The sequence below is a fragment of the Engraulis encrasicolus genome, chromosome 3 (genome assembly GCF_034702125.1).
Source record: "Engraulis encrasicolus isolate BLACKSEA-1 chromosome 3, IST_EnEncr_1.0, whole genome shotgun sequence".
Lineage (NCBI taxonomy): Eukaryota > Metazoa > Chordata > Actinopteri > Clupeiformes > Engraulidae > Engraulis > Engraulis encrasicolus.
Window position 1 is genome coordinate 52301360 of NC_085859.1, and position 12500 is coordinate 52313859.

At 46.6% G+C, this 12500-nt stretch overlaps 1 protein-coding gene across 2 annotated transcripts in view; it reads left to right on the forward strand.

Annotated features, from left to right (window-relative positions):
* Positions 1–12500, forward strand: part of unc5ca (unc-5 netrin receptor Ca) — a 349959-nt gene that overhangs the window by 180059 nt on the left and 157400 nt on the right. For both annotated transcript variants that reach the window (XM_063195683.1, XM_063195682.1), the window contains exon 3: positions 11595–11738. In XM_063195683.1, the coding sequence (XP_063051753.1) occupies positions 11595–11738 (144 nt within the window). The remainder of the gene's footprint in view (positions 1–11594; positions 11739–12500) is intronic.

Here is a 12500-nt window from a genome sequence, read left to right on the forward strand (position 1 = left end):
ACTTTCCTGTCTACAAGGGAGTGTCCTGCCTTGTGTCACCTTGACAAATATAACGGCAGGATATGCGGTGACGGTTGTCACTGGTCCACAATTTCTATATCGAATAACTTATCATTGTGTGTGCGTGTGTGTGTGTGTGTGTGTGCGTGTGCGTTTGCGTGTGCGTGTGCGTTTGCGTGTGCGTGTGCGTGTGCGTGTGTCTGCATGCATGTGTGTGTGTGTGTGCAAGCATGCATGAAAAGTATAGGAATGACACTCAATGCTTCTGGTGGTGCCATTCACACGCAGAGCCCAGCAGAGATGCAAACACTACTCTCTCTTTTTCTCTAAAACACCCACTTCTCCTCATTCTCTTCTCTTTTGTCTTGCACTCTGTTTCTCCTTCTCTCTTCCTCCTCCAATCCACTCTCCTCTTCCTCCTGTTCCTCCTAACCTTCCTCCGCTTGCCCCTCTCTTCCTCCCTCTCTCACCTCCCTCCTTCCCTTACACGTCACCTCTCTCTTCCTCTCCTCTTCTCTTTCCCCTCTCTCGCTCCCTTCTTCTTTCCCACTCCCCTTCTCGTTCCCTGCCTCCCTCCCTCTCTCCCTCCCTCCCTACTCTTCTACTGCCCTTCCCTCTCTCCCTCCTTCCCTCTCTCTCCCTCCACATACCTCTCTCCCTCTCTCCCTCCACATCCTCCACTTTCCCCCGCCCTCCTCCTTCAGCAGCAGTCGGGGTCTGAAAGAGCAGCCAACAGATAAGGGCAGGCAGGCTGCGGCGGTCAATAGCTATTTGAGAGGATGGAAAACTGATCTGATCCTGATTCTCAGCTACACCCTCTCTGTCACACACGTTTCTGTCTCTCTCTCCCTCTCACAAACATGAGTTCACTCCTTCTCTCTCTATCCATCTCTCGTTTTATGCCTCCCTCTCCCTCTCTCTCTCTCTCTCTCTCTCTCTCTCTCTCTCTCTCTCTCTCTCTCTCTCTCTCTCTCTCTCACTCATAGATTTCCCATCTTTTTTTCTCTCATTTTACAGACACACACACACACACACACACACACACACACACACACACACACACACACACACACACACACACACACACACACACAGACAGACAGACAGACAGACAGACAGACAGACATGGTTAGGCAGACACCATTATGGTTATACTCTTTCGCTGCCAAACTGACTCTTTCTTCTTCTTTCTTTCTTTCCGTCCCTGAGAGAGACAAAAGTAGATTAGCCGTGGTGTGGACCATCATAATGTGTGGTGGGTGCAAAAAGAGAAGGTCTTGCCTTAGCTTACAAGAGAGAGAGAGAGAGAGAGAGAGAGAGAGAGAGAGAGAGAGAGAGAGAGAGAAAGAGAGAGAGAGAGAGAGAGAGCATAACAGTGAGACACAAGAGACAGTCACAGTACAGTGCTATCTGCAGCGACTGCATGGCTCCAGTCGAAAAATCATTATCTCTCCAGTTTGTTCAGGAGGATGAGGATGAAAGCACAAGAGACTGAAAGAGAAAGAGGGAGCCGAAGAAAAAAAGAAAGACACTATAAAAGAAAGCTTTGCTTATAGCCGGGGCATTCCAAGCCAGGCTCATTAGCTTTTGCACGCTCTAAATGGATTTCCTGCTCTGTAGCCAATCCCAGGCCCCAATGGAGGCTATCCCGCCGGAGTAACCAATCGTGGGTCTTGGCAGTCGTAGCTGTGCCACTTGAGTAACCAATCCTACAATCCTATGCCTTGGCATGGATGGCCATCCCGGCAGATCAACCAATCCCCAGCTTTGACATTGGGGGTTGTCCCAGTGGAGTACCCAATCCGAGGCCTCGGTGAGGCTACCAATCCTGAGCCTTGGCAAGCCATAGGGAGAAGATCTATTCAAAAATAACACTCAGAAAATGATTAATGTATGGACTATGCATTTCTTATATTTTACATGTTATAAAAGTGGCACATTCCTCATTTTCCTCATATATAAATAAGTAAGGCACACATACATAGTTCATATACTGCGACATAAATATTGTGCGCGGAATGTGTTTGAGAACTTTCTTACTGTATATGACACATGCAAAAGTAATCAAATCCTAAAATAGGATTTTATGAAATATCATAAAAAAACGGTGACCAATCCTGTTCCGCAGTGGTGCAGTGGTGGCTCTTCCCAACGGGCTCTCCCAGCGGACTGTCACTGGCAGATTCCTCGGGTTTCAGCTGGGACGAGTCTTGAGATTGGACCGCAGCAGGCGGCAACGGACTGGAGGCATCCATCACACCACTCATGACAGGCACCCAGTCGCTTCAGCACTGAACGGTGTCGAAACATCACAGCGGGAGCTAGCTAGCATTTCAAACGGACGCAAGACATATGGCAAAGTCTGCAGTAATGATGGCATGCAAACGCACTGCACCCTTTCAACCGTATCGAAAAGTAATGACAGCATGCAAGCGCACCGTTTCAAATGTAGGCAGAAATACATTCTAAACCCTGCCGCAACTGCAGCATTGAGTGTACTGTATGCTACTGTTTCTTACAAATTCTCTTTCATGGCCTTCCTTGCAACTCAGGACGATCAAATGAATGCAAATCTGCATCCTCGTGTGCTGAAGTCTTGAACTTTTTAAGTCAAAAGTACGAAGACAGGTAGGGGAGGTGGCCATGTCCTTCTCTCACGCAAAGGTCATGCGTACACACACAGAGTGCACCATGCCATATCTAAATTGTGGATAGCGTGGCGCTCCTTGCTCCTGCGCTCTCTGTGTAGGTGGGGTGGCGAAGACAGGTCAGGTCAGTGGGATGGGAAGCTTTGATCTCCGTTTCACGTCCCTCTCCCTCCCCTTGTCCACGTTAATCCGCCACTGAGCAAGGTCAGGCGACGGTTGGATGTTTTTGACCCATCTCTAACCCAACCCCAAACATCTTCTTGTGCATCATACTCCTTGCCCCCCCCGCCGCCCCCCCATGTGTCGTACCCCCATACCACTTCTATGCTTATAAATACCTTTGCACTCGCCTATCCTAACCCACATCTCCCAGCAACCCTCACTTGCTTCGCTCCCCCACACCTCTCTCTTTCTCCAACTCCCTTTTCTCAGACTCTCACGTACCGTACCACTCGCTTTCACCAGCCCTTCCTAACACCCGCCTCCCCTGTCGCCACACTGCCCCGAAACATGTGCTCTTTTCCTTCTCCCCCATCACCCCCATAACATTATCTTCTTCTCCCATATCTCCCACGGACCATTCTTCTTCCCCACCACTTCCCATCAACCTCTCCTTCCTGCCCCCAATACCTTCCAACCGCCCTGTCTCAGTTCCCTCACATTTCCCAATCCCCCAACAACCCGCCTTTTCCCCCATACCACACCACCCCTCCCTCCTACCCCCACTCCTCCATGCAACGACCCCATATCTGTATGCTCACATCGCCCAATAACCCAACCAGCCCTCCTCTCTGCCCCAACCGCTCCCAATAACCCAACCACCCCTCCTTCCTGCCCCAACCCCTCCCAATAACCCAACCAGCCCTCCTCTCTGCCCCAACCGCTCCCAATAACCCAACCACCCCTCCTTCCTGCCCCAACCACTCCCAATAACCCCCTCCCTGCTGCCCGTACCTTCCGTTAACCCCATCCTGCTGCACCTGTTCCAATTCATCACAGCCATGTATTGGTGTTGTGTAAGCCAGAGAGGTGGATATCGGCTGACCTGTGTGGTGGCGTGTCAATGGCAACACAGCTCTTCACTTCCAATATCCATGTTTGACTTTACTAGTTGTTATCAACAGAGGTGACTTTAGTCTTTCTTTCCTAACCCATTTTTTATTTCTACGTCTCTGTCTGTCTGTCTGTCTGTTGGTCAGTCTCTGTCTCTGTCTCTGTCTCTGTCTCTGCCTCTCTCTCTCTCTCTCTCTCTCTCTCTCTCTCTCTCTCTCTCTCTCTCTCTCTCTCTCTCTCTCTCTCTCTCTCTCTCTCTCTCTCTACTTAGTTCATACTCCTTCCATCCCTCTCTCCTCCGCTGTGTCCCCCTTCTCTCTTCCTGTTGTTGTCAAAAGAGGTGAGAAGCACTGTGTGTGGACTGTTCCAAATCTCTCAGCTAGATCAGCCACCCACCACGAAGACGAGGCAAGGCATACCCAGAAGCCAGCGCAGCTCTGCACTGCACAGTCACCCACCACTACGAAGCGAAACGGGGGAAGCAGATGCCTCCTTGATGTTAATCACCCTCTGTGAACTCCATTTTAAATACTTAATCATTGCTAAATGTCTGCAGTTGATGAAGTGTGCTATAAATTACTATTGTTCCTCTAGAGGACCCATCTGAGCTGGAGGAGGAGAGGCTGGCTGCCTGAGAGAGAGGCATGGTGCCAGTGCGTGAGAGAGAGAGAGAGAGCGAGAGAGAGAGAGAGAGAGAGAGAGAATGAGAGAGAGAGAGAGAGAGAGAGAGAGAGAGAGAGAGAGAGAGAGAGAGAGAGAGAGAGAGAGATTTCCAAGTCCCCTGTGCTGGGACACGTTGTGTAATGTTATATATATTAGGACGGTCTTGTCTGTTTTATGGCCACATTCATCAAAGGGAATTGTGCGTGGATGTGCGACTTGCGTTATGACTTAAGAGCGCGCTGACGGGTTTCTGCTGCTTGTGGTGATTTGTTTTTGCTCTGTGTTTCTCGTCACAGTCAAACCCAAGATTGATTTTCTTTCATTATTTTCTCTCTCTCTCTTCCTTTGATCTCTTCAGTCTTTTTTACCCTTCCCTCCCGTTTTCTATTTCTGCATCTTTCTCTTGCTCTATCTCTCTTTCTTTCGCTCTATGTCAGGCAAGCTCTACTCCCTCATAATCCTCCCATCCCTCTACCTGTGTGCCTCTATGTACACTGCACATATCTTTAAAGAACAAATGAAATGAAATGCAATGAACATTTCTCTATTTCTCCCTTCTTTCGTTTTCTCCTGTCCTTATCTTCCTGTCTGTCTGTCTGTCTGTCTGTCTGTCTGTCTGTCTGTCTGTCTGTCTGCCTGTCTCTCTCTCTCTCTCTCTCTCTCTCTCTCTCTCTCTCTCTCTCTCTCTCTCTCTCTCTCTCTCTCTCTCTCTCTCTCTCTCTGTATGTCTCTGTATCTTCCTCCCCTCTCTCCATCTCTCTCTTCTTCTCTCTCCACCTTTAAAGTTCATACCTTCTCCCATCCCTTTCTTTTTCCACCTGCACACAGTAGTTCATAGTTCATTGCCTCCTTCTCTCGCTCTCTGTCGCAATGGCACAAACTTGTCATTGTTGTGTGAATCACAAGCCCTCAATTATTAATGGTCCTGATGGTTCTTAAATGAGGTCAATTCCGTTCTGTGTCAGTGAGCAGTGCCTCGTTCTGATTGGCCGCGGGGCTTCCTGCAGGCGCGTGAGTCATCATGGATTGAGGAACCGGAACCGTGTCGAGGTGCTGATCTCTGCCCACTAAACTCCCTCTCTCTCTCTCTCTCTCTCTCTCTCTCTCTCTCTCTCTCTCTCTCTCTCTCTCTCTTTCTCTCTCTCTCTCTCTCTCTCTCTCTCTCTCTCTCTCTCTCTCCTTATCCCTCTGTTCTCCTCCCTCCACTTCCCTCTCTGTGCCTTTCTCTTTTTATTCCTCTCTTCTCCTCCCTGTAAATCTCTCTCTGTATCTCTCTCTCTCTCCTCTGCGTCTCTCTTTCTCTTCTATCTATCTGTTCCTCTCATGCTCCGTCTCTCTCTCTGTCTCTCACTCTGTCCTTTTCTGTTGTTTTTCCACCTTGCCTCCATCTCTATCCCTTTTCTTGTTTTTTTTCTCTCTCCCCATCCATCCGTACCCCACTCTGTCTCTCCTCTTTCCAATGTCTCTGTCTTTCTTAATTTCCCTATTTCTCTGTTTCTCTGCTTCTCTATATTTATCTGTCTCTATTTATTTCCCTGCCTTTCATCCTCACCCTGTCTCTCCCCTTCTGTCTCTTTATCTCTCTTTCTCCCCCTCTATTTCTATCCTTCCTTCCCCCTATCACTCATCCACTCCCACTCTCTCTCTCTCTCTCTCTCTCTCTCTCTCTCTCTCTCTCTCTCTCACACACACACACACACACACACACACACACACACACACACACACACACACACACACACACACACACACACACACACACACACACACACACACACACACACTTGTTCTCTCTCTCCATCTCCCCCTCTCCTTTCTGATCATCTGCCTCCCAGTTTCTGTCTGTCTGACTATCTGTCTGTCTCTCGCCCTCCCCCGTCTCTCTCTCTCGTACATGACATTCACAAAGCTTTCACTGTTTGTGCCCACCACCCCCGAACACACATACCACGTGGAAAAGAAAAGAATAGAAAAGGAGAAGAAGAAAAAAAAGAAACAAATGGAAGAGGCAGTGGAGCTTAGCGGGCTGGGAGCTCGAGATGATCAATTACATTTTGTGTTGCAGGTAGCCAGGCCCTTTGGAGTGACTGTGTGGCGCTGTACTGTGCTCTCTCTCTCTCTATTTTGGTGCTCTGTATTGTGTTTTCATCCCTCCCCTCATTCTCCTCTGCGTCTGCCTCTCTCTCTGCTCTCTCTCTCTCTGCTCTCTGCTCTCTCTCTCTCTCTCTCTCTCTCTCTCTCTCTCTCTCTCTCTCTCTCTCTCTCTCTCTCTCTCTCTCTCCCTATCTGTCTCTGTAATTCCACCCACCCCGTTTGCCCATCCACCATGACATCTTTGCTGTGTTTTACGACATGTTACTTTTGGCATTGACACGAGTGAACAAACTCCTCCTGCTCCTCCCTCTCCTCATCTCCTCTCGTCTCTATGCTTCTCTTCTCTCCTCATTCCTCTCTTCTCCACTCCGCTCTTATTTCATCTCTCTCACTCTCTCTCCTCTTCTCTCTCCTCTCTCTTTTCTCAAGTTTTCACTTCAGTTCACTTTCCGCTTCACTCCGCCTCACTCCTCTCCTCTTCAGTCCTTTCTTCTGCTCTTTTCTTGACTTTTCTGTTCTTTTCTGCTCTCGTCCTCACTCCTTTCCCACTCCACACTTATACTCGTCCTCCACAGTTTTTCCTCCCCTGTCTCATATTAGGTGTGGGCTAGAAGGGGCTTCTGGTTCCGAGTGCATGCAGCTGCCTGCTCACTGGGTTCTTTGGAAATCTACCGCAATTCATCTCTCCCTCTGCTTCTCCTTCCTCAGCGCTCTCCCTGATTCTCTCTCTCCTTTTCCCCAGCACGTTTATAGTTTGTTTGCCATTTTTTTCTTATTTATTTATTTATTTGTTTTATCTTAGCCAGAGCTCCCCACAAGAGTGAACCTGGAGAGACCTCCTAGTTTATCGGTTCCTTCCCACCCCACCCCAAAGGATCGTTTTCACAAACAGACAGCATCTCTCTATCTTCCGACTCCCTCTTCCCTGCCGTTCGTCCTCCACATCCATCCACTCATGCCTTCATCTTCGCCTCACTCATCTTTTTCACACACCCCCCCTCTCTCTCTCTCTCTCTCTCGTTCTCTGTTACTGGCTTGTTCAAACACAGTCAGCCCTCCCTGAGTGGAGCTTAGTCTGTGTATGCTGAGTTGCTGTGTAGATGAATCGCTGGCTTGATGTATCAGAATAGAGAAAGGAGAATACACGTTTAATTTTTCATTATTCCTACTCAATTCTACCCCCCCTGATGTGTCCCCCCCTTCCAAAAGTATTCTCACAGTCTTAAAAAAAATAGAGAAGTTGGAAAAAAACAATAGGAGTGTGTTTAATTTATTATTCATTATAATTATTTATATTTCCTGAGGTCATTTGAGTTATTGATTCACTTGTCTAGAGTTAGAGGAGTATACTTTTACACGTATCCATTTCCTGCCTCGCTGGTGTATGGATCTGGGGAAGAGCCATTTCCAATATTTACTATGGTACATGTTTACTTGGTATCCTCAGATGACTTGTCATCACATGGGCCCATGAGTTTTGAAGTTTTCGTGTATTTAAACCCGACTGCATATCTTCTGTATATTCCTCAGTGGTTTTATCATCATCTAAAGGTTTTTTTAGTTTTCAAATGGTATTGTGTCCTCTCAAGCAGCTATGGGGTTCAATTGTGGGATTCTGTGAGTGGAAGGGCATACTTTTTTGAAAAATATGGCTCAATGACAAAGTCAAACTCTCTCTGTTTCTCTTTCTCTTTCTCTCTGTCTCTATCTCTATCTCTGTCTCTGTCTCTGCCTTGGTCTCTCTCTCTCTCTCTCTCTCTCTCTCTCTCTCTCTCTCTCTCTCTCTCTCTCTCTGTCAGTCTTTCTGTCTCTGTCATTCCACCCACCCCATTCCACCCACCCCTCTCTCCATCTCTCTCCATCTCTCTCAACCCTCTCCTCATCCTCACTCTCTCCATTTCCCCATGTATTGTGAGAATGTACTATGAGTAAGCGGTGTTAAAATAAAAGCATTTTTAAATCATTTTTAAGCTCCCTCTTTCTCTTTCAGTCTCTTGTGCTTTCATCCTCATCCTCCTGAACAAACTGGAGAGATAATGATTTTTCGACTGGAGCCATGCAGTCGCTGCAGATAGCACTGTACTGTGACTGTCTCTTGTGTCTCACTGTTATGCTCTCTCTCTCTCTCTCTCTGTCTATCTCTCTCCCTCTCCCTCTCCCTCTCTCCCTCTCTCTCTCTCTCTCTCTCTCTCTCTCTCTCAATCAAATCAAATCAAATCAAATCAAACAAAGCTTTATTAGCATGAATGATGCAATCATTGTTGCTAAAGCTGATACAGAAGAAAAACAATATATATACATATATATATATATATAAAAAAATTGTATTATTATTATTTTTTTTTTTTAAAGGAAAAGGAATGAAAAACAATAACAAATGTCTTTCATTAAACTAATGTAAATATTAAAATGAAACAAGTAAAATAATTGTGTTAAATTAAACATTTGCCTCTCGCCCTCTCTCTCTCTCTCTCCTTTCATTTTTCTTCTCTTGACACAGCCATTGATTTTCTCTGTGAGTGTGAGTGAGTCTCAGTCTTCAAGTAACATCTTAAGGGACGTTGTCTCTTCTCAAGCCCAATGTCTGTCTTTTCTCTTTGTGACTAGCCACATTGGCGTCCTCGTAGCCTCTGTCTTTCCCCTGCCGTCACTGTTTTATTGTTATTAAAAGGAAGTAGTGAGATTATTTGCAACACTGCAGAGGGTTCACCTCGCAAGTGGCAGCAGCAGCAGCAGTATGTTACAATCCTGTTCTCTCTCTCTCTCTCTCTCTCTCTCTCTCTCTCTCTCTCTCTCTCTCTCTCTCTGAGTCTGTCTGTCTCTGTCATTCCACCCACCCCATTTGCCTCTCGCCCTCTCTCTCTTCTTCTCTCTTCCTCCAACTTTCTTTCTCTTCATATTCAATTTGTCCATCTCCATCTCTCCATCTCTCTCCATCTCTCTCAACCCTCTCCTCACCCTCACTCTCTCCATTTCCCCATGTTCTCTCTCTCTCTCTCTCTCTCTCTCTCTCTCTCTCTCTCTCTCTCTCTCTCTCTCTCTCTCTCTCTCTCTCTCTCTCTCTCTCTCTCTCCATCTCTCTCCATCTCTCTGAACCCTCTCCTCATCCTCACTCTCTCCATTTCCCCATCTCTCTCTCTCTCTCTCTTCGTCTCTCCCTCTCACTCTCTTCTTCTCGGATGAGGTGGCTTCGCTTGAAGGCAGCCGTTGTTTTAAATGTTGCATGAGCTCCCTTGCTAAGCTACAGTGCACCCCGGCTCCTCTCACTGGAGGCTGCCTGCTGCTGGCTATGTTGCTACATACAGCAAGGGGCCACATGTAAACCGCCTGACCCCGACACAACAGCTAGAGAACACACCAGCGAGCACTTCACCCCGCGACCTGCAACAACCTGCGACGTCACCGCATCCACACATCACATCCACTATTCCAACAAGCTCCTTTTTTTATTCATTCAGGTTTTGTTTGAAAAGAGAAGACTATACAAGAGGTCGGAAACAAAACACAACAAGAGTTCGAGATGCCTGCACTCTCTTAAGAACATCCACCCACACACGCACAAAAGGAACATACCTGTACACAAAGACACCCCCCCCCCACACACACACACACACACACACACACACACACACACACGCACACACAAAGTGGGAGTGAGCGTGAATTGAATGGTGGAATTGAAGGAGGGATTGTTTTTCACTTCGATCTCTCACCCTGACCTGACTGTGTTGCCAGGCGTGCTGCTTGTAGCTATCTGCCTCTTCCTGCTCGACAGAGTAATACTTTGGGCTTATTTATGTTTCTATAGATGGGTAATTCCATTCGGCGAGGACCTTTCACTGTCTTGGTGGTCAAGGTTTCTTTTTCTTTTTCTTTTCTTTTCACTGAATATGAAATTGATTGTGTGTTGTCTTGTGAGGACACACACCACACACACACACACACACACAGATGAAAACCCACACACACACACACACAGGAAGGAAGGAATAAAAAAAACGGACACTTTGATACTCAACCATGCCATAGACAGCTGCTCCCAGCTTCCGTAATAGGCAGCAGTATGGTAGAGAGAGAAAGTAGCAAAAAGACAAGACAGGTTGCTGGCTTGCAATGTAAAAATAACATGTCAAAACATTGTGTCAACTCCTGCAGGTTGCAAGGTAGCAGAGTGCAATATTTGCTATATTTGTGCCAGAACATATCGCAACAGATTCACTGCTGACGTTGTGATGGTATTTGTTTTTAACATGTTCAATGTGTGTGTGTGTGTGTGTGTGTGAGAGAGAGAGCGTGCGTGCGTGCGTGCATGCGTGTGTGCGTGTGTGTGTGTGTGGATGGTGTGATACGAATCACGATGGATGTGGTTCAGGCAATTGCCACCTCTGCACCGAGGTGTGTTTTTAGCAGATCCTCCAGACTGCACCACTTTTCTGCTTGTTCCTGCTCCTCCTCCCCAGGATGAGCTGTGCTTTTTAGCTGCCCATTGCCCGGAATAATAGTTGCAACAGTATAGACAATCATTGATGTACTTGAAATGTAATTGGACTGTACATTTACTGTAAATTCCCAACCAACTAAACGGGAGGTGCTAACTGGCTAAGAACTTTAATGTTTAGGATCTCAACCCATTGATGTTCTCGAATAAGGCTGGAAGCCATGTTGTTGCACTTTGATCCACATCCATGCTTATCAAGATGTCTACCACTCTTTCTATACCCCCCCCCCCTCTCTAATGTGTGATTAGATATCTACCTCTTTCCCTTCCCTCCCCTCTCTAACACAAATCAACTGCAGAGATCTTTTAGTTTGCAGATAGTAGCCTTATAATGTATGTTGTTCCACCAGTGGAACACTGTAGTAGTCGTTGAAAACACTTCATAACCCTAGAACTACACTACTATGACAGTTCCCGGGGCCTGTGGTCATCGCTATTCCGGTAACTTAAGCTAAATTACAACAGGGGTCGTGTTTTACAGGGCTAGCCTGAGTCTCCTCTCCTTTCCAGAGGTCTGATTGTGCGGGAGGCCAGCATCGAGATATTGCTCCCACTCTCTAATTTTCGTATCTTTAACTTCTGAAATCATTTGTATATATTAACCTCTGTCTCCTCTCTGTCTCCTCTCTTCTCCGCAGGTCTGGTGGTGCGGGAGGCCAGCATCGAGATCTCTCGGCAGCAGGTGGAGGAACTGTTTGGGCCGGAGGACTACTGGTGCCAATGTGTAGCCTGGAGCTCGGCCGGAACCACCAAGAGCCGCAAGGCTCACGTCCGCATCGCATGTGAGTCACACACCTCCGTTACTCTGACGAAATACATGAAAACACATGAAGAGTTTCATTGCAAAAGGTTGTGTGTCCATTTTGGAGAATTTTGGGAAATTTACATTTTTTTTGTATTGGGCATTCCCTTGCATTGCCTTGCAAAAAGCGTTTTATGTAGTTTTAAAAAGTATGTTCTCAAAATATTTGAATGGCAAGAATTGATGATAGGACTTCTGAACAGTCATTTACAAATAATAAAATGTGAAAGTCAAAAATGATGAATACACCGTTTTGCAACAAAACTCTTCACTACACAGTCAACTGCACTGCACCCATTACCTCATTGTATGTTACTATACCTTACAGTCATACAATGAGTCGGGTACACTCACATACTATTGTTACATTACATTGGATTTGGCTGAAACTTTTTAACCAAAGCGACTTACACTAGAGGACATAATCATAGCCAACATCACTAGCAGATACAGTACAAAGTTCACAGGAAATATGCAGAACAACAAGAGCAGATGCAAAATATAGTGCTGAAGTAGTAAAGGAGAGCACTATACGCTGACCATCCTACTGTAGGCTATATTCTTTCACTTTCAATTGTCCAATAATAGACACAGACGGCACACTCTATCTGTCTTCTACAAAGTATTTTATTATATCAAATCACATACCGTGTAGGCAGAGGTGCATCTTGCCACCAGGCAAGGCAGGCAACCGCTTGGGGCCCCCAAGCCCCTAGATATTGAATAACAGCCCACATTTTAC